Source organism: Oncorhynchus nerka, linkage group LG21, assembly GCF_034236695.1.
Source record: "Oncorhynchus nerka isolate Pitt River linkage group LG21, Oner_Uvic_2.0, whole genome shotgun sequence".
Taxonomy (NCBI): Eukaryota; Metazoa; Chordata; class Actinopteri; order Salmoniformes; family Salmonidae; genus Oncorhynchus; species Oncorhynchus nerka.
In genome coordinates this window covers 33,650,760-33,669,972 of record NC_088416.1, presented here as the reverse complement: position 1 = coordinate 33,669,972, position 19,213 = coordinate 33,650,760, and the positions used below count along the sequence as shown (strand labels likewise).

The 19,213-nt window shown below is 42.5% G+C and overlaps 1 protein-coding gene across 1 annotated transcript in view; it reads left to right on the top strand.

The window, feature by feature from the left end:
- grin2ca (glutamate receptor, ionotropic, N-methyl D-aspartate 2Ca) overlaps positions 1-19,213 on the top strand; it is a 104,757-nt gene that overhangs the window by 55,634 nt on the left and 29,910 nt on the right. The window contains exons 3-5 of the mRNA XM_065006653.1: positions 6,890-7,488; positions 10,520-10,634; positions 16,343-16,554. Of these exons, the coding sequence (XP_064862725.1) occupies positions 6,890-7,488; positions 10,520-10,634; positions 16,343-16,554 (926 nt within the window). The remainder of the gene's footprint in view (positions 1-6,889; positions 7,489-10,519; positions 10,635-16,342; positions 16,555-19,213) is intronic.

Here is a 19,213-nt window from a genome sequence, read left to right as displayed (position 1 = left end):
GATTTTACACTCTGCCAGATGAATACTCGTGGCATACAAGTGGTGGAAAAAGACTGCACGTACAGAAAGAAGGCAGGAACTTAAACAGATTTCCTCTGGGACACTGAGAGGAGTTAGAACATTTGCAGATTTATGTAATATTGGCAACCTGCTCCTTTACTAACCTGTATAACACCCTTGCTCTTGCTAAGCTAATTTTGCAAGATATTTTATTGTCCCTTCTACTGTATCACATCTACAGAACCTCCAAGGTAATATAGGAGGAGGTATTTTGTATATGGAAAAGGGTAGAACACAAATTGCTAAATGTTCAATGTTACTAATTCAAATAGAAACAGAGAGGATGTGATATTCAGAGCAATGAGAACGGTCAGTGGAGACACTCAGAGGAATAGACCAGTATGATGTCTGACATCAGGAGACACACAGAGGAATAGACCCGTATGATGTCTGACATCAAGAGACACTCAGAAGAATAGACCCGTATGATGTCTGACATCAGGAGACACACAGAGGAATAGACCAGTATGATGTCTGACATCAGGAGACACACAGAGGAATAGACCCGTATGATGTCTGACATCAAGAGACACACAGAGGAATAGACCCGTATGATGTCTGACATCAGGAGACACACAGAGGAATAGACCAGTATGATGTCTGACATCAGGAGACACACAGAGGAATAGACCAGTATGATGTCTGACATCAGGAGACACACAGAGGAATAGACCCGTATGATGTCTGACATCAGGAGACACACAGAGGAATAGACCAGTATGATGTCTGACATCAGGAGACACACAGAGGAATAGACCCGTATGATGTCTGACATCAGGAGACACACAGAGGAATAGACCAGTATGATGTCTGACATCAGGAGACACACAGAGGAATAGACCCGTATGATGTCTGACATCAGGAGACACACAGAGGAATAGACCAGTATGATGTCTGACATCAGGAGACACACAGAGGAATAGACCAGTATGATTTCTGACATCAGGAGACACACAGAGGAATAGACTAGTATGATGTCTGACATCAAGAGACACACAGGGGAATAGACCAGTATGATGTCTGACATCAAGAGAAACACAGATGGTTCTAACCTACTTTAGACTTCTCTGAAGGACAACAAGGAGACAGAATGAAACAGCAGAACAAGAGAACAGAGTAGTCCTGTTCTCTGGATACCTGGCTTTCTGTAACCCCAAACCTCAACAAGCTTCACGACCATGACAGAGACAGAGCACAGTCCCCCTAGAGAAGGAAAGGGACAGGTAAGGTCCAGCTTGAGTGAAGCAGTGACTTCTGGGTACTGCTCTGATAGCATCAAGGAAAAATGGCACATAGTGCCTTCAGAAGGTATTCACATAGGTATTTCCATATTTTGTTGTGTTACAAAGTGGGATTCAAATGGATTTAACTGTAATTGTTTTCGTCAACAATCTACACACAAAACAAAACAAAAATATACATATATCTTGATTAGATAAGTATGTTAGAATCACCTTTGACAGCGATTACAGCTGTGAGTCTTTCTGGGTAAGTCTCTAAAAGTGTTCCACACCTGGATTGTGCAACATTTTCCATTATTCTTTTCAAAATTCTTCAAGCTCTGTCAAGTTGGTGGTTGATCATTGCTAGACAACCATTTTCAGGTCTTGTCATAAATGTTCAAGTAGATTTAAGTCAAAACTGTAACTCGGCCACTCAGGAACATTCACTGTCTTCTTGGTTAGCAACTGCAGTGTATTTTTGGCCTTATGTGTAAGGTTATTGTCCAGCTGAAAGGTGAATTAATCTCCCAGTGTCTGGTGGAAAGCAGACTGAACCATGTCTTCCTCTAGGATTTTGCCTGTGCTTAGCTCCATTCAGCTTCTTTTTTATCCTGAAAAACTCCCCAGTCCTTAACTATTTCAAGCATACCCATAACATGATGCAGCCACCACTATGCTAGAAAATATGGAGAGAGTTACTCAGTAATGTGTTATATTGGATTTGCCCTAAACAACACTTTGTATTCAGTGCAAAAGTTAATTGTTTTGCCACATTTTCTTTAAGTATTATTTTAGTGCCTTGTTGCAAACAAGATGCATGTTTTGGAATATTTTTAATTCGGTAAAGGCTTACTTGTTTTACTCTGTCAATTAGGTTAGCATTGTGGAGTAACTAAAATTACTAATACTGAAAGTTTTCTCCTATCACAGCCATTAAACTCTGTAAATGTTTTTCTTTTGTTCCTAAAATCAAATCAAATCAAATGTATTTGTCACATACACATGGTTAGCAGATGTTAATGTGAGTGTAGCGAAATGCTTGTGCTTCTAGTTCCGACAATGCAGTAATAACCAACAAGTAATCTAGCTAACAATTCTAAAACTACTACCTTATAGACACAAGTGTAAGGGGATAAAGAATATGTACATAAAGATATATGAATGAGTGATGGTACAGAGCGGCATAGGCAAGATACAGTAGATGGTATCGAGTACAGTATATACATATGAGATGAGTATGTAAACAAAGTGGCATAGTTAAAGTGGCTAGTGATACATGTATTACATAAGGATGCAGTAGATGATATAGAGTACAGTATATACGTATACATATGAGATGAATGATGTAGGGTATGTAAACATTATATTAGGTAGCATTGTTTAAAGTGGCTAGTGATATATTTTACATCATTTCCCATCAATTCCCATTATTAAAGTGGCTGGAGTTGAGTCAGTGTGTTGGCAGCAGCCACTCAATGTTAGTGGTGGCTGTTTAACAGTCTGATGGCTTTGAGATAGAAGCTGTTTTTCAGTCTCTCGGTCCCAGCTTTGATGCACCTGTACTGACCTCGCCTTCTGGATGATAGCGGGGTGAACAGGCAGTGGCTCGGGTGGTTGTTGTCCTTGATGATCTTTATGGCCTTCCTGTGACATCGGGTGGTGTAGGTGTCCTGGAGGGCAGGTAGTTTGCCCCCGGTGATGCGTTGTGCAGACCTCACTACCCTCTGGAGAGCCTTACGGTTGTGGGCGGAGCAGTTGCCGTACCAGGCGGTGATCAAGCTTCAAGATGGGTCCCTCAACTGAGACTGCCCTTCTCTGTGTCACAGAGACTCTCCACACTGCCAAAGCTGACACTGTCCCCTCTGTTCTCATCCTCCTAGATCTATACGCTGTCTTTGACACCATGAACCATCAGATCCTCCTCTCCACCCTCTCAGGGCTAGGCGTCTCAAGCTCTGCATATTCTTGGATTGCATCCTTCCTGGTAGGCTGCTCCTACCAGGTGACGTAGAGAGGATCTGTCTGCACAACTTATTCTCACTACTGGTGTCCCCTAGGAATCGGTTCTAGGCGCCCTCCTCTTCTCTCTATACACCAAGTCACTCGGCTCCATCATATCATCACATGGTCTCTCCTATCATTGCTATGCGGATGACACTCAACTACTTTTCTCCTTCCCCCCTTCTGACACCAGGTGGCGACATGCATCTCTGCGTGCCTGGCAGATATCTGAACATGGATGTCGGCCCACCACCTCAAGCTCAACCTCGACAAGACGGAGCTGCTCTTCCTTCCAGGGAAGGCCTGGCCGCTCAAAGACCTCTCCATCACGGTGGACAACTCTAGTGTTGCCCTCCCAGAGCGCAACAAACCTTGGTCGTTCTCTGCAAACATCAAAGCAGCGACTCACTCCTGCAGGTCTTCAACATCAGTAGAGTCCAACCCTACCTCATGCAGGAAGCGCTGCAGGTCTACAACATCCGTAGAGTCCGACCCTACCTCACTCAGGAAGCGCTGCAGGTCCTAATCCAGGCACATGGCAACTCGCTGTTGGCTGGGCTCCCTGCTTGTGCCATCAAACCCCTGCAACTTATCCAGAACGCTGCAGCTCGCCTGGTTTTCAACCTTCCCAAGTACTCTCATGTCACCCCGCTCCTCCGCACACTCCACTGGCTTCCAGTTTAACGCTTTCATCCACTACAAGACCATGGTGCTTACCAACGGAACAGCAAGGGGAACTGCAACTCCCTACCGTCAGACTATGCTCAAACCCTACACCCCAACCCGAGCACTCCGTTCTGCCACCTCAGGTCTCTTGGCCCTCCCACCCCTGCCCAGTCCAAGTTCTTCTCTGTCCTAGCACCCCAATGGAGGAACCAGCTTCCCCCTAAGTCCCTGCCCATCTTCCAAAAACATCTGAAACCCTACCTCTTCAAACAGTATCTTAAATAATCCTCCTCCTCCCCCTCCTTTACCCATTTACCAATAGGTGCCCTTCTTTGCGAGGCATTGGAAAACCTCCCTGGTCTTTGTGGTTGAATCTGTGTTTGAAATTCACTGCTTGACTGAGGAACCTTAAAGATAATTGTATGTGTGGGGTACAGAGATGAGGTAGTCATTCAAAAATCATGTTAAACACTTTTGTAGCACACAGAGTGAATCCATTAAACTTATTATGTGACTTGTTAAGCACATTTTTACTCCTGAACTTATTTAGGCTTGTCATAACAAAGGGGTTGATTAATTTTCTCAAGACATTTCAACTTTCATTTTTTTATTCATTTGTAAACATTTAAAAAACATAATTCCACTTTGACATTATGGGGTTGTCACGTTCTGACCTTAGTTCCTTTGTTATGTCTTTGTTTTAGGTTGGTCAGAGCGTGAGTTGGGGTGGGTAGTCTATGTTCTTTTTTCTATGTGTTTGGCCTAGTATGGTTCTCAATCAGAGGCAGGTGTCATTCGTTGTCTCTGATTGAGAATCATACTTAGGCAGCCAGTTTTCCCCATTTTAGTTGTGGGTGATTGTTTTCTGTTTAGGTTTGTTTTCCCTGACAGAACTGTGCGCTTTCGTTTTCTCCGTTTTGTAATTTTGTTTCAGTATTTTTTTGTGAACATTAAATATGAACAATTTCCACGCTGCGCTTTGGTCTCATTCCAACGACGATCGTTACAGGGGTATTGTGTATAGATCAGTGACCAAAAAAACTCAATTGAATCCATTTTAAATTCAGGCTCAAACACTACAAAATTAGGAACAAGTCAAACGGTGTGAACACTTTCTGAAGGAACTGTATGTGTAAATGGCTTAATATCAAGAAACTGAGCCTCACCAAAATCATTCTCATTTAGGAGGTGAAAAAGTAAAAATTATTATCATCAAATCTACTTTATAGATTTATTTGGGGTGATAAAGAAAATTATACGCTTTTTATTATTATAAAGTTGCCGTTTATACAACGTCATTTAAAAGGTGAAAGTCTTAATGATCACCCCGGATATGCAACCAGTGAAATCTCTGTAATTGATGTAACTTTTTATTACACTTATCATTACAATTCACTGGGGTTGCACATGATTTACGATGCTATTTGTTTTACAAAGCAATTATGGTGCAATGATTTCTATGAGCAGCGTGCTGAATTGAAAACCATTAAACAATCATTACCTTCTCTTAGAGTCAAGACATATCAATGGCATCCAACCCGAAAATGTACTGTATGGGTCATTTTTTTTTTCATTTTTTTTTTATTTCACCTTTATTTAACCAGGTAGGCTAGTTCTCATTTCTCAACAAGTTCTCATTTGCAACTGCGACCTGGCCAAGATAAAGCATAGCAGTGTGAACAGACAACACAGAGTTACACATGGAGTAAACAATTAACAAGTCAATAACACAGTAGAAAAAAAAGGGGGGGGAGTCTATATACAATGTGTGCAAAAGGCATGAGGTAGGCGAATAATTACAATTTTGCAGAATAACACTGGAGTGATAAATGATCAGATGGTCATGTACAGGTAGAGATATTGGTGTGCAAAAGAGCAGAAAAGTAAATAAATAAAAACAGTATGGGGATGAGGTAGGTGAAAATGGGTGGGCTATTTACCAATAGACTATGTACAGCTGCAGCGATCGGTTAGCTGCTCAGATAGCTGATGTTTGAAGTTGGTGAGGGAGATAAAAGTCTCCAACTTCAGCGATTTTTGCAATTCGTTCCAGTCACAGGCAGCAGAGTACTGGAACGAAAGGCGGCCGAATGAGGTGTTGGCTTTAGGGATGAGTTGCAGTTTTAAAAACAATGATTCTGTTATTTTCTAGTAAGAAACACAAAAATAAAACCCTGCTCTGTGTCAGCCCATAGCCTTCTCAGGTTGCAGAAGCATGTTTATGCCAAGACCACTACTGATATGAATACTTCAACAACATATATTATTCTGTTCCCTGAACATACTTGAACAAGACAAACGCTCTTACAATCACACACAGACTAGAAACAGCTCTGATCTTCCTCGGAATTCCTGGATCACTTTAGTTAACACAACACAGCATTTTCATATTCCTCTCTCCAAGGTCAAAGAGGAGAGACATCTTGAGAAAAGTGAGAGATAAAAAGAGAAAACAGGGGCTGGGCTCAGTGACAGTGGGCTCAGTGATAGTGCCAAGTATATATGAGGGCCAATGTTGCTGTGGCAAGTGGGAGACACATGGGTTAAAGTGATGAATGGTGCCTGGGCTACAGGGAGAGCAACACCAAACAGAATCACTTACTGCAGAGTACTGCCTCTCAGCCCAGAGACTACACACCACTTCTGGGTGGGCTGGCTGGTGGTCAGGAGCTGGATGGTGTGGACAGGGGGCACACAGACACACTGTCAAGCTACTCTCAGGATTCTACTGTCATTTCTTGATTATTGTTTTATTTTTTACATATGACTGGTTGAATGACATAAAACACAATCATATAATTGCCACTAAGCAGGCTATTAACAAAGTCATTGCATTAGAAGGTTTTAATTGTGCTTGTTAGATAAATTGAGCAAATTGATTGAGCTTAAATTAACTATCCATTATCTGTGCTCACTCTGATGCCTGTGTCTCTCTGCAGGGCGACGGCTCCACGTTCCTCCAGCTGGGCTCCTCCATCGAGCAGCAGATAAACGGCATGTTCAAGGTGATGGAGGAGTACAACTGGGACAGCTTCGTGGTCATCACCAGCCTGTACCCGGGCTACGAGGTCTACGTGGACTATGTCAAGACCTTCACTGACACCAGCTACTTCATGTGGGAACTGCAGGATGTGCTGACCTTCGACATGTCTGCCGACGGCATGAACGACATCCGGGCACGGCGCCTGCTGCAGCAGATCGACGCCCAGGTACTGCTGGTATACTGCTCCCACGAGGAGGCCCAGTACCTGTTCAGAATGGCCGGAGAGGCCGGCCTGCTGGGGCCTGGCTACATCTGGATCCTCCCTAGCCTTGCCGTGGGGAACCCAGACATGCCCCCACCAAACAGCTTCCCTGTGGGCCTCATCAGCATCATCACCGACCGCTGGCGGATGAGCCTGAGGAAGAGGGTGCGGGATGGGGTGGCCATCGTGGTCAAAGGGGTGCAGAGCTTCCACAAACAGAGGGGCTTCATCCCCGAGGGCCACAACGACTGTCACAGCCCTGTTAGGGCATCTTCTAATGATACACTGTTCAGGTGAGTGGAGGTGGGGGGATGGAAGGGGGGCATACTGACATACTGTAGGTTGGAGATTGTTCATATAAGAGAAAACAACAAAAATGAGAAGATAAGAGAAGGCAATAAGAGAAGCCAACCAAAACGGAGAGATTAAGTGATATAGTTGAAGTCGGAAGTTCACATACAATTTAGCCAAATACATTTAAACTCAGTTTTTCACAATTCCTGACATTTAATCAGAGTAAAAATTCCCTGTCTTAGGTCAGTTAGGATCACCACTTTATTTTAAGAATGTGAAATGTCAGAATAATAGTAGAGAGAATAATTTATTTCAGCATTTCTTTCTTTCATCACATTCCCAGTAGGTCAGAAGTTTACATACACTCAATTAGTATTTGGTAGCATTGCCTTTAAATTGTTTAACTTGGGTCAAACCTTTAGGGTAGCCTTCCACAAGCTTCCCACAATAAGTTGGGTGAATGTTGGCTCATTCCTCCTGACAGAGCTGGTGTAACTGAGTCAGGTTAGTAGGCCTCCTTGCTCACACACGTATTTTCAGTTCTGCCCACAAATGTTCTATAGGATTGAGGTCAGGACTTTGTGATGGCCACTCCAATACCTTGACTTTAAGCCATTTTTCCACAACTTTGGAAGTATTCTTTGGGTCATTGTCCATTTGGAAGACCCATTTGCGACCAAGCGTTAACTTCCTGACTGATGTCTTGAGATGTTGCTTCAATATATCCACATAATTGTCCTGCCTCATGATGCCATCTATTTTGTGAAGTGCACCAGTCCCTCCTGCAGCAAAGCACCCCCACAACATGATGCTGCCACCCCCCTGCTTCACAGTTGGGATGGTGTACTTCGGCTTGCAAGTCTCACCCCTTTTCCTCCAAACATGACGATGGTCATTATGGCCAATCAGTTCTATTCTTTGTTTCATTCGACCAGAGGATATTTCTCCAAAAAAGTATGATCTTTGTCCCCATGTGCAGTTCCAAACCGTAGTCTGTATTTTTTATGGTGGTTTTGGAGCAGTGGCTTTTTCCTTGCTGAGCGACCTTTCAGGTTATGTCGATATAGGACTTGTTTTACTGTGGATATAGATACCTTTGTACCTGTTTCCTCCAGCATCTTCACAAGGTCCTTTGCTGTTGTTCTGGGGTTGATTTTCACTTTTCGCACCAAAGTATGTTCATCTCTAGGAGACAGAACGCATCTCCTTCCTGAGCGGTATGACGGCTGCATGGTCCCATGGTGTTTATACTTGCATACAATTGTTTCTATAGATGAATGTGGTTTGGAAGATGAATGTGGAAATTGCTCCCTAGACTTGTGGTGGTCTACAATTTTTTCTGAGGTCTTGGCTGATTTCTTTTGATTTTTCCATGATGCCAAGCAGAGGCACTGGGTTTGAAGGTAGGCCTTAATATACATCCACAGGTACACCTCCAATTTGACTCAAATGACGTCAATTATCCTCCCAGAAGTCATGACATCATTTTCTGGAATGTTCCAAGCTGTTTAAAGGCACAGTCAACTTAGAGTATGTAAACTTCTGACCCACTGGAATTGTGATACAGTGAATTATAAGTGAAATAATCTGTCTTGTAAACAATTGTTGGAAAAATGACTTATGTCATGCACAAAGTAGATGTCCTAACATACTTGCCAAAACTATAGTTTGTTAACAAGAAATGTGTAGTGGTTGAAACCTAGGTGTTGCCAATCTAAGTGTATGTAAACTTCCGACTTCAACTGTAACTGTTGCAGATTGAGAAGGACTGACTTGAAACAGAGAGAGAGAGAGTTGGCAACATCAGTCAACAGTTGCTCAACAGTCATTTAGCTGTGGCTTTCCATCTGCTTAATGTTGTGGTAGGGGGCAACATGGCACTCTCACTGTCACTCCCTTAACCCCTGCCTGCCAACTCATCCATCCTACCTCTGTCCCATGACCTCACTGTTGGAAGCACTGGCATCACAGAGAGATGATGTGGCCTGTCATACCTGCCCAGCCCAGCCCAGCCCAGCCCAGCCCAAAAGAGCAATCTGGTGCCATCCGTGCCTGGGAACATGGAGTAAATCCTATTTGGTTCTAGAACATTTTTAATCAGCCAAAGGGAGGCTTCTCTTCTGTAGGGAAAACAGATTTAGCGTCAGCATTTGGCACTAGCCAAGGTCATTGAGACTGGACTGGGAGGATTGGAGAGTTTCCAGGCAGGGTACAGGGGGATTTCTTTATGCATTTTTGTGGACCATGATCGTAATATGAAATCTGACACAGTTCAGTGGTATTAAAACATCACTTTCTCCTCAGAAGTAATTTTCTCTTTTCTGAAAGTGGCTAGCCTGAGGGAAAGAGAACTTCTCTTTTTGTAAATCGAAATCCTGCATGAAAAAGGAGAACCGTCTGGGCAGTTATATTTCAGCCTTTGATTTGAGTCATGCTGCTGTTTCCAACCCCTACGATTTTCCACTTTAAAGACAAAATAATCATGAGTGAAATACCAATGACCAAAATTGGTAATATGAGGGGTTAGAAACAGCACTCTCCGTCTGCTCTCCACTCTTTTATTTCCCTCCCTGGCACAATGTTGTTTTTTCTCTCAGACCTCCCTATTCAAAGGGAGCAGTGCCTCGCTCTCTCCTCGGCGGTCAATAGACTCAACACCTCATTTAATTAGGTCTCTTTTTAATGAGCTTTTGATTGTAAATCACTCCGCCTGTTCATAAGATTATCACAGATTACCAGATTAAACGAGCCTTTTACATGGACTAGACAGAGGGCCCGTCCATTACCCAGCATGCTTTCATCACCTCTGCTGGACTGAGAGAGAGAGGGAGGAGAGGTGAGAGAGCAGCCTTGCAGTGCGTGATGACAGGGAGTTCACAACATGTCGATAGCTATGTGCACAACAATCAGCAGGTAGTGCTTTAGAAATAGGATGAAACCATTGGAAGATTGGATTAATGGACATTAACGAGTATTAGTATAATGTTGTAATGAGTATTTAACTCTTTGATTGATTTCCCTTGTTTTCAGGCACATGTTAAACGTAACATGGGAACACAACGACTTCTCGTTCAACCCTGAAGGGTATCTGATCAACCCAGCTATGGTCATCATCACCTTAGATCGAGAGAGACAGTGGGATAAGGTGAGACATTACACTTCATTATATCCCTCCCAATCAGTAAAACTAGGGTTAGTCTTTGTGTTATCTGACTACAAGTTAATAAGGCTGCTCATTAAGAAAGGAAAAACTCCCAAAAGTGTTATTAACAACACATGAATTACTGCCTCATTCACTGTGTATTTTCATGAACTATCACTGACAGGCCTTGACTTGGGCATATTGTGGGCTGTTACAAAATACAGACGGTCCACCTTATAGGCTAGCATTGTGCTCTAACTGCCTCCTACCAATCACAGTGTCCTAACCGGCCACTATACCCGGTGTCTCTCCATACCACAGGCCTAGTGTGATTACACGTCTAACTGCCTCCTACCAATCACAGTGTCCTAACCGGCCACTATACCCGGTGTCTCTCCATACCACAGGCCTAGTGTGATTACACGTCTAACTGCCTCCTACCAATCACAGTGTCCTAACCGGCCACTATACCCGGTGTCTCTCCATACCACAGGCCTAGTGTGATTACACGTCTAACTGCCTCCTACCAATCACAGTGTCCTAACCGGCCACTATACCCGGTGTCTCTCCATACCACAGGCCTAGTGTGATTACACGTCTAACTGTCTCCTACCAATCACAGTGTCCTAACCGGCCACTATACCCGGTGTCTCTCCATACCACAGGCCTAGTGTGATTACACGTCTAACTGCCTCCTACCAATCACAGTGTCCTAGCCGGCCACTATACCCGGTGTCTCTCCATACCACAGGCCTAGTGTGATTACACGTCTAACTGCCTCCTACCAATCACAGTGTCCTAACCGGCCACTATACCCGGTGTCTCTCCATACCACAGGCCTAGTGTGATTACACGTCTAACTGCCTCCTACCAATCACAGTGTCCTAACCGCCACTATACCCGGTGTCTCTCCATACCACAGGCCTAGTGTGATTACACGTCTAACTGCCTCCTACCAATCACAGTGTCCTAACCGGCCACTATACCCGGTGTCTCTCCATACCACAGGCCTAGTGTGATTACACGTCTAACTGCCTCCTACCAATCACAGTGTCCTAACCGGCCACTATACCCGGTGTCTCTCCATACCACAGGCCTAGTGTGATTACACATCTAACTGCCTCCTACCAATCACAGTGTCCAAACCGGCCACTATACCCGGTGTCTCTCCATACCACAGGCTGTACTGAAGGCTATCAGATGTGTGGTTGGTCAGAGAGAGAGAGTGGTAGTCTATTGACAGCTTGCGCCAATGGAAAGGTTGCATTTAAAAATACAACAGAAAATGAATGCGCTGTAGCTGCTGCAGTGTAGTGAGTCCACTTTCAGGTTGAGAGGTCAACAAGCTTACTGCTGGACGTGATCCAAAAGGCTCATCTTTAAACTCTGTTACTAGACATTTCTGAGCTACTCAAAAAATTACCTGAAGTGATACTTCAAAAGAATAATAAGAAAACATGCTCATTCATTGCAGATCAATGAGGCCATCTTACACTGAGTGTACAAAACATTAGAAACACCTTCTCTTTCCATGTCAGACTGACCAGGTGAATCCAGGTGAAAGATATGATCCCTTATTGATGCCACTTGTTAATTCCACTTCAATCAGTGTAGATGAAGGGGAGGAGACAGGTTAAAGAGTACTTGTTTCCCCTTGAGACAATTAAGACATGGATTGTGTGTGTGTACCATTCAGAGGGTGAATGGGCAAGACAAAATATTTAAGTGCTTTTGAACAGGATATGGTAGTAGGGGCCAGGCGCACTGGTTTGAGTGTGTCAAGAACTGCAACGCTGATGGGTTTTTAACACTCAACAGTTTCCCATGTGAATCAGGAATGATTCACCACCCAAATGACATCCAGCTAACTTGACACAACAGTGATAAGCATTGGAGTCATCATGGGCAAGAATCCCTATGGAATGCTTTTGACACCTTGTAGAGTCCATGCCCCAACAAATTGAGGCTCAAAGAAGGAGAAGTAGAGAAGAGAAGAAGAAGAGAAGTAGAAGAGATGGAGAAGAAGAGGAGGAGAAAAAGAAGATGAAAAGGAGAAGAAGAGAAGGAAAAGACAAGGAGAAAAGAAGAAGAGAAGAAGAGAATAAGAAGAGAAGGAGAAGAGAATGGGAAGAAAAATAGAAGAAGAGAAGAAGAAGAAGAAGAGGAAAAAGAAGAGGAGGAGAAAAGAAGAAGAAGAGAAGAAGATGAAGAAGAAAAAGAGAAGGAGAAGAAGAGGAGGAGATGAAGAAGATGAAGAGAAGGAGGTGGAGAAGGAGAAGAGGAGAAGAAGAGAAGGAAAAGTGAAGGAGAAGAAGAAAAATAGGAGAAGAAGAAGAGGAGGAGATGAAGAGAAGAAGAAGACAAAGATAAGGAGAAGAGGAGAAGACGAAGAGAATAAGAAAAAGAGAAGGAGAAGAAGAGGAGGAGATGAAGAGAAGACGACGAAGAGAAGGAGGTGGAGAAGGAGAAGAGGAGAAGAAGAGGAGAAGTGAAGGAGAAGAAGAAAAATAGAAGGAGAAGAAGAGGAGGGGGAGATAAAGAGAAGAAGAAGAGAAGGGTAAGAAGAAGAGGAGGAGATGAAGAAGAAGAAGAGAAGGAGAAAAGGAGAAGATAAGAAGAAGAAGAGAATGAGAAGAAGAGAAGAAGAAGAAGAAGAGAAGAAGAAGAAGAGAAGGAGAAGAAGAAGAGAAGAAGATGAAGAGAAGGAGAAGAGAAGAAGAAGAAGAAGAAGAAGAAGAAGAGAAGGAGAAAAGGAGAAGATAAGAAGAAGAAGAGAATGAGAAGAAGAGAAGAAGAAGAAGAAGAGAAGAAGAAGAGAAGGAGAAGAAGAAGAGAAGAAGATGAAGAGAAGGAGAAGAGAAGAAGAAGAAGACGAAAAGAGGAGGAGAAGAGAAGAAGATGAAGAAGAGAAGGAGACGAGAAGGAGAAGAAGAGGATGAGAAGAAGAAGAGAATTAGAAGAAGAAGAGGAGGAGAAGAAGAAGAAGAAGAAAATGAGAAGAAGAGAAGGATAAGAAGAGAAGAAGATGAAGAGAAGAAGGAGAAGAGGAGAAGAAGAAAAAGAGAAGGAGAAGAAGAAGAGGAGGAGATAAAGAGAAGAAGAAGAGAAGGATAAGAAGAAGAGGAGGAGATGAAGAGAAGAAGAAGAAGAAGAGAAGGAGAAAAGGAGAAGAAGAGAAGGAGAAGAAGAGAAGAAGAAGAGAAGAAGAAGAGAAGGAGAAGAAGAGGAAGAAGAAGAAGAAAAGAGGAGGAGAAGAGAAGAAGATGAAGAAGAGAAGGAGACGAGAAGGAGAAGAAGAGGAGGAGAAGAAGAAGAGAAGGAGAAGAAGAAGAAAAGGAGAAGAAGAGAAGGATAAGAAGAGAAGAAGAGAAGAATATGAAGAGAAGAAGGGGAAGAAGAGGAGGAGAAGAAGAAGACAAGGAGAAGAAGTTTGGGGATCCAGACAGGCTATAGGTATTTGAGATCTTGGCTTCCTCTCTCATCTCCAAAGTCTGTTCTTTGACACAAACAAAGAGTTTTGGCTTTAGTGAGGGGACAATCTTATGCTCTCTTTTACCATTGTGATCCATTGACAAGGCCCATAAACTGGGAGAAAGGAAAAAAGAGGATTAATGAAAGTCCGGCAGGAGAGACAGGAATAACTAAGCAGACCAGTAAAACAGATGATATTCTAATAGTTGTATTTTGTTGTCCTTTGTGACATCTGACAATAATGACTGCAATAATCAGATAACTTCCAGTATTAGTAAGAGAGATTATTATGAAGCAAAGGCATTGGTCAGTGGTATGGGTTGGCCTCCTGATAAAACGTTTAGGACAGCCAATCATTTTCCAAAGTAAGCAGAATTATGCAGTCTTTGACTGCTGTAAAATAATGTATTTTTTAAATGAAATGTAACCTTTATTTAACTAGGCAAGTCAGTGAAGAACAAATATTTTCAATGGTGTCCTACACCGGCCAAATCTAGACAATGCTGGGCTAATTGTGCGCCGCCCTATGGGACTCCCAAGCACAGCCAGTTGTGATACAGCCTGGATTTGAACCAGGGTGTCTGTAGTGACTCCTCTAGCATTTAGATGCAGTGCCTTAGACTGCTGTGATACAGCCTGGATTTGAACCAGGGTATCTATAGTGACTCCTCTAGCACTGAGATGCAGTGCCTTAGGCCGCTGTGATACAGCCTGGATTTGAACCAGGGTGTCTGTAGTGACCCCTCTAACACTGAGATGCAGTGCCTTAGACCACTGCCCCACTCGGCAGCCAGGATATGTCAAATATTATTATTGTTATTGTAAGGTTGTAACTTTCAATGCTCACTTTATTTCATCTTAGATGCCTCAGAGTTGGCCAAGCATTATTTTAGTGACCCCTGACATGAATTAAAGATGGCAGTGCAATCCATACATTCTAAAACGTTATTGACCAGTATTCTGCCATTGTAGAGGTAGTTGATTGAACACAAACATGTTGTTAAATGTTGTTAATGTGAGCAATGAAATGGTTTTACCCTGCAGTCTTTTGTTGCTGATACGTGTGACAATCAGCCAATATATTGACAGAAACATAAAAGTTGGTCAATATGGTCAACACAGTAACAATGAATACAATTATCAACACAGTAACAATGAATACAATTATCAACACAGTAACAATTAATACAATTATCAACACAGTAACAATGAATACAATTATCAACACAATAACAATGAATACAATTATCAACACAGTAACAATGAATACAATTATCAACACAGTAACAATGAATACAATTATCAACACAGTAACAATGAATACAATTATCAACACAGTTCACGATCCATTTTAATGTCGCTCCGTAGTAATTAGCAGGCATAAACAACAATGAACACAAAAACATTCTGGAGAGAATACTTATTCAACTCTTTGTTTAACCTTAAACAACTCTTAATTATGGAACTTCACTGATTAAAAGCACAACATGTGTGCCATTAAGAACGGTTAAATCATCATCACTATGTCAAAGTTTACAACCTCATTCTCAACACATAAAACCATAGAGAACAATAATAGAAGTGTTACTGCTTTGGGCTCTGTGAAAGCCACAGTTTAATCACTGTGTGATCACTTTTTTTCTGAGTCACTGCAATGACGCAGAGAAGTGCTGTTCAGCATACTGAACTACTTCCTCACCACTGAGATGGACAACTGTGTTTGGTAATGGAGGAAAGAACAGATAAAGAGTTTGGTCCTCTGTGACCGGCTGATCCTCACAGCTTAAGTACAGATGTTCAGAGTGAGACAAGACAAACCTCTCTAACTTAGTGCAAGGAGACGTCACAGTTGGTGCAACTACACAGTGTGTGCCTCAGGATTGTTGAGGTCTATTTAAAATTGGGAAAGATCTTGTCTTTCTGCATCCTGATATATATTTGATCGACTGTATGTTTTCCTTGTGGAAATGAGAGAATCCATCACTTAGCATTCAACAGTAAAATGTATTTCGTTTTTTTCTATAGTAAAATACACAGGAAAATTGATAACAAAAAATGCAGACTTGGAAATAACATTTCCTCGTCTTAATCTATCCTGGCATTTCCCACACGGCTGCATGGAAATCAGACACGAATCTCTGAAGAGTAGTTTGAGATGTGATTGTATTGCAGGAATGAATACCGATAAGCTAAAGTATGACTCATGCCTGTTATTTTCCCTTCTCTCTCTCCTCTTCCAGGTGGGGAACTATGAGATGGGGATCCTGCAGATGAGATACCCGGTGTGGCCTCGCTACGGCACCTATCTGGAGCCCGTATCAGATAACAGACACTTGACTGTGGCCACGCTGGAGGAACGTCCCTTTGTCATAGTGGAGGCTGTCGACCCCATGACTGGGACCTGTGTCAGCAACACTGTGCCCTGCCGCCGCCAGTCCAACAAGACAGAGACGTGAGTGGAACAGTATTCCTCTCTGATATTAATGACGACAAATTTTTTCTGATGAGAAGAATGAAACAGAGCATAAAAGTGTAGCGTACTACTATGGTGATGTACATCCATTATCCTGTTTCACCATTACCTGTTGTCAGGGGCGATTTTAGCATGTACAGTATATCTTGGTGGGGCAAACTCCCTAAAATATTTTTAGATGCATGTCAGCAAAGCCACTACACAACACAAAACAACACTAAATAATACATTAATTGCACTATAACGGTGACAAACAGTGCCCACAAACTGTTCAAATCAATTCAAATTCTATTGGTCACATACACATGGTTAGCAGATGTTAATGCGAGTGCAGCAAAATGCTTGTGCTTCTAGTTCCAAAAGTAATATCTAACAAGTAATCTAACAATTCCCCAACAACTACCTAATACACACAAATCTATAGGGGTGAATGAGAATATGTACATATAAGTATATGGATGAGCGATGGCCGAGTGGCATAGGCGAGGTGCAGTAGATGGTATAAAATACAGTATATACATGTGATATGAGTAATGTAAGATATGTAAACATTATTAGTGGCATTATTTAAAGTGACTCAGGATCCATTTATTAAAGTGTCCAGTGATTGGGTCTCAATACAGTATATACATATGATATGAGTAATGTAAGATATGTAAACATTATTAAAGTGACATTATTTAGAGTGGCATTAGGGCCTACTTAAAGCTGTTCAGCACCATGGAGTGAATCCTTAACACTGCTACACCTGGCTATCAGCGGAGCTTTGTCTGGCAGCAAAACAGTTAATTCAGCCTTGTTTACTGCCTTTAAAAAAAACATAACTGATATACAAACTAACTACAAAAAAAAACACAAAAAAAACGATGGCATAAGTGGACGACAACGGATAAGAGGCAATCCGTAATTTCGATTAAGACAATAATGAGCGATCTAGGACGGACTTAGTCAATATAACTATTTGTTCACCACTTTTGAAATGTACAGTGACATAATTCAGAACATGGGTCGTTCTTACAGTATTCTCGCTGTATACCAAGTCAGAACCATAGGATAAATAAAGGGGGCATATAAGCAGACAATGAAAGCTCTTGCAATATTAAATTATTAAATTTCTCTAAAACAGGCTATAGGCTACATGTGCATCACCAAGTAAGAACAGTAGGCTAAATTATGATGGGGAAAGTGACCAAATTATTAGGGTGAGGCACATGGGCTACTAACAGATTACTTCACAACATACACTTAGTATTACTTTCTTAGCTACAGTATATTACATCATTTTGCAGCAGCATACAATACATTTTGGACTCAACGTCTTGTGCTGTGCTCACTTGAACAGGAAGGTGAAGCGGCAATCTTTGTGGGCAAATTTTGTCATCAAACTTTGTCATCAAAGTCTGGCATTCTCTGGATTTATGGTCCTTTCAAGACAATTGGGAACTCTGAAATAAACAAGGTTGAATCATGAAGTCAGTGATCTTCAGGTCAGAGCTCTAGAAAGAGGCCGAGTTGGTTGACCGTTCATGAAGTCAGTGATCTTCAGGTCAGAGCTCTAGAAAGAGGCCGAGTTGGTTGACCGTTCATGAAGTCAGTGATCTTCAGGTCAGAGCTCTAGAAAGAGGCCGAGTTGGTTGACCGTTCAAAATGTATTTTCCCAGTCGGAGCTCCCAGTTCCCAGTTGTTTCAGAGTTCCCAGCATGACCAATGTATTCAACCGTTTCTGGCTCATGGCATGTGAGTGTTTATCCTTTTAAGCTTGGAAAGAGACCCTTAAACCCAGACTTGGACCACACACCCACTCCACTGAATAGCAGGCTAGTGATTGCTTTGCAATGCATGCAATTATCCACTGATTTCTTCCAAACCCCTCATTGTTGAATTTGCGATTTCCAACTTGTTGTGTAATGTTCATGTCCAATGGCCGATGAGCACAAGGATTGTGTAACGATCTGGGTGTAGTGGGTGCGAAGTCAGGCGCAGGAAACAGAGAGTTCAAGGTAGTGCTCTTTAATGCACACACGGCGAACATAGGCCACCCCACGAACACTGGGCGCTCACAAAAACAAATGCCCCAAACACGGGGACTAAAACAGTCCAGCAAAACCCATGAACAGGAAAAAACACGTTCATCTCAAACATGCACAAATGTCACACAAACAATCCCGCACAAAGAACAGGCGGGCCGGCTGGCTAATAAAGTCCAACTAATCACCACAATACATAACAGGTGTAACCAATAAACAGACAAGGAGGGGGGGGGGGATCAGTGGCAGCTAGTAGGCCGACGACGACGACCCCCGAGCGCCACCCGAACGGGAAGGGGAGCCGCATTCGGTAGGAGTCGTGACAGATTGAAAATAATTTGCCAGTAGATTGTTGATGTAATTCATGATGATGGCTGCTTGTCTAGCTTGCTAGCTAAGATATAGATAGGTAGATATAATGTGATTTGACATCATTTTATCTGTGGCCAATGACTTTGAGCCTTCTTAGATGGGCACTTCTAATGTAACTCTATTGCAGCACCCAATGGGATTTGAACTTTCGAGCTCTCCCTGTAGATCTTGCGGTAACGTAGTGTCCCCATGAGTGACAGAACACTGAGCCAATCACGGCGCAACTAAAGAACATCACC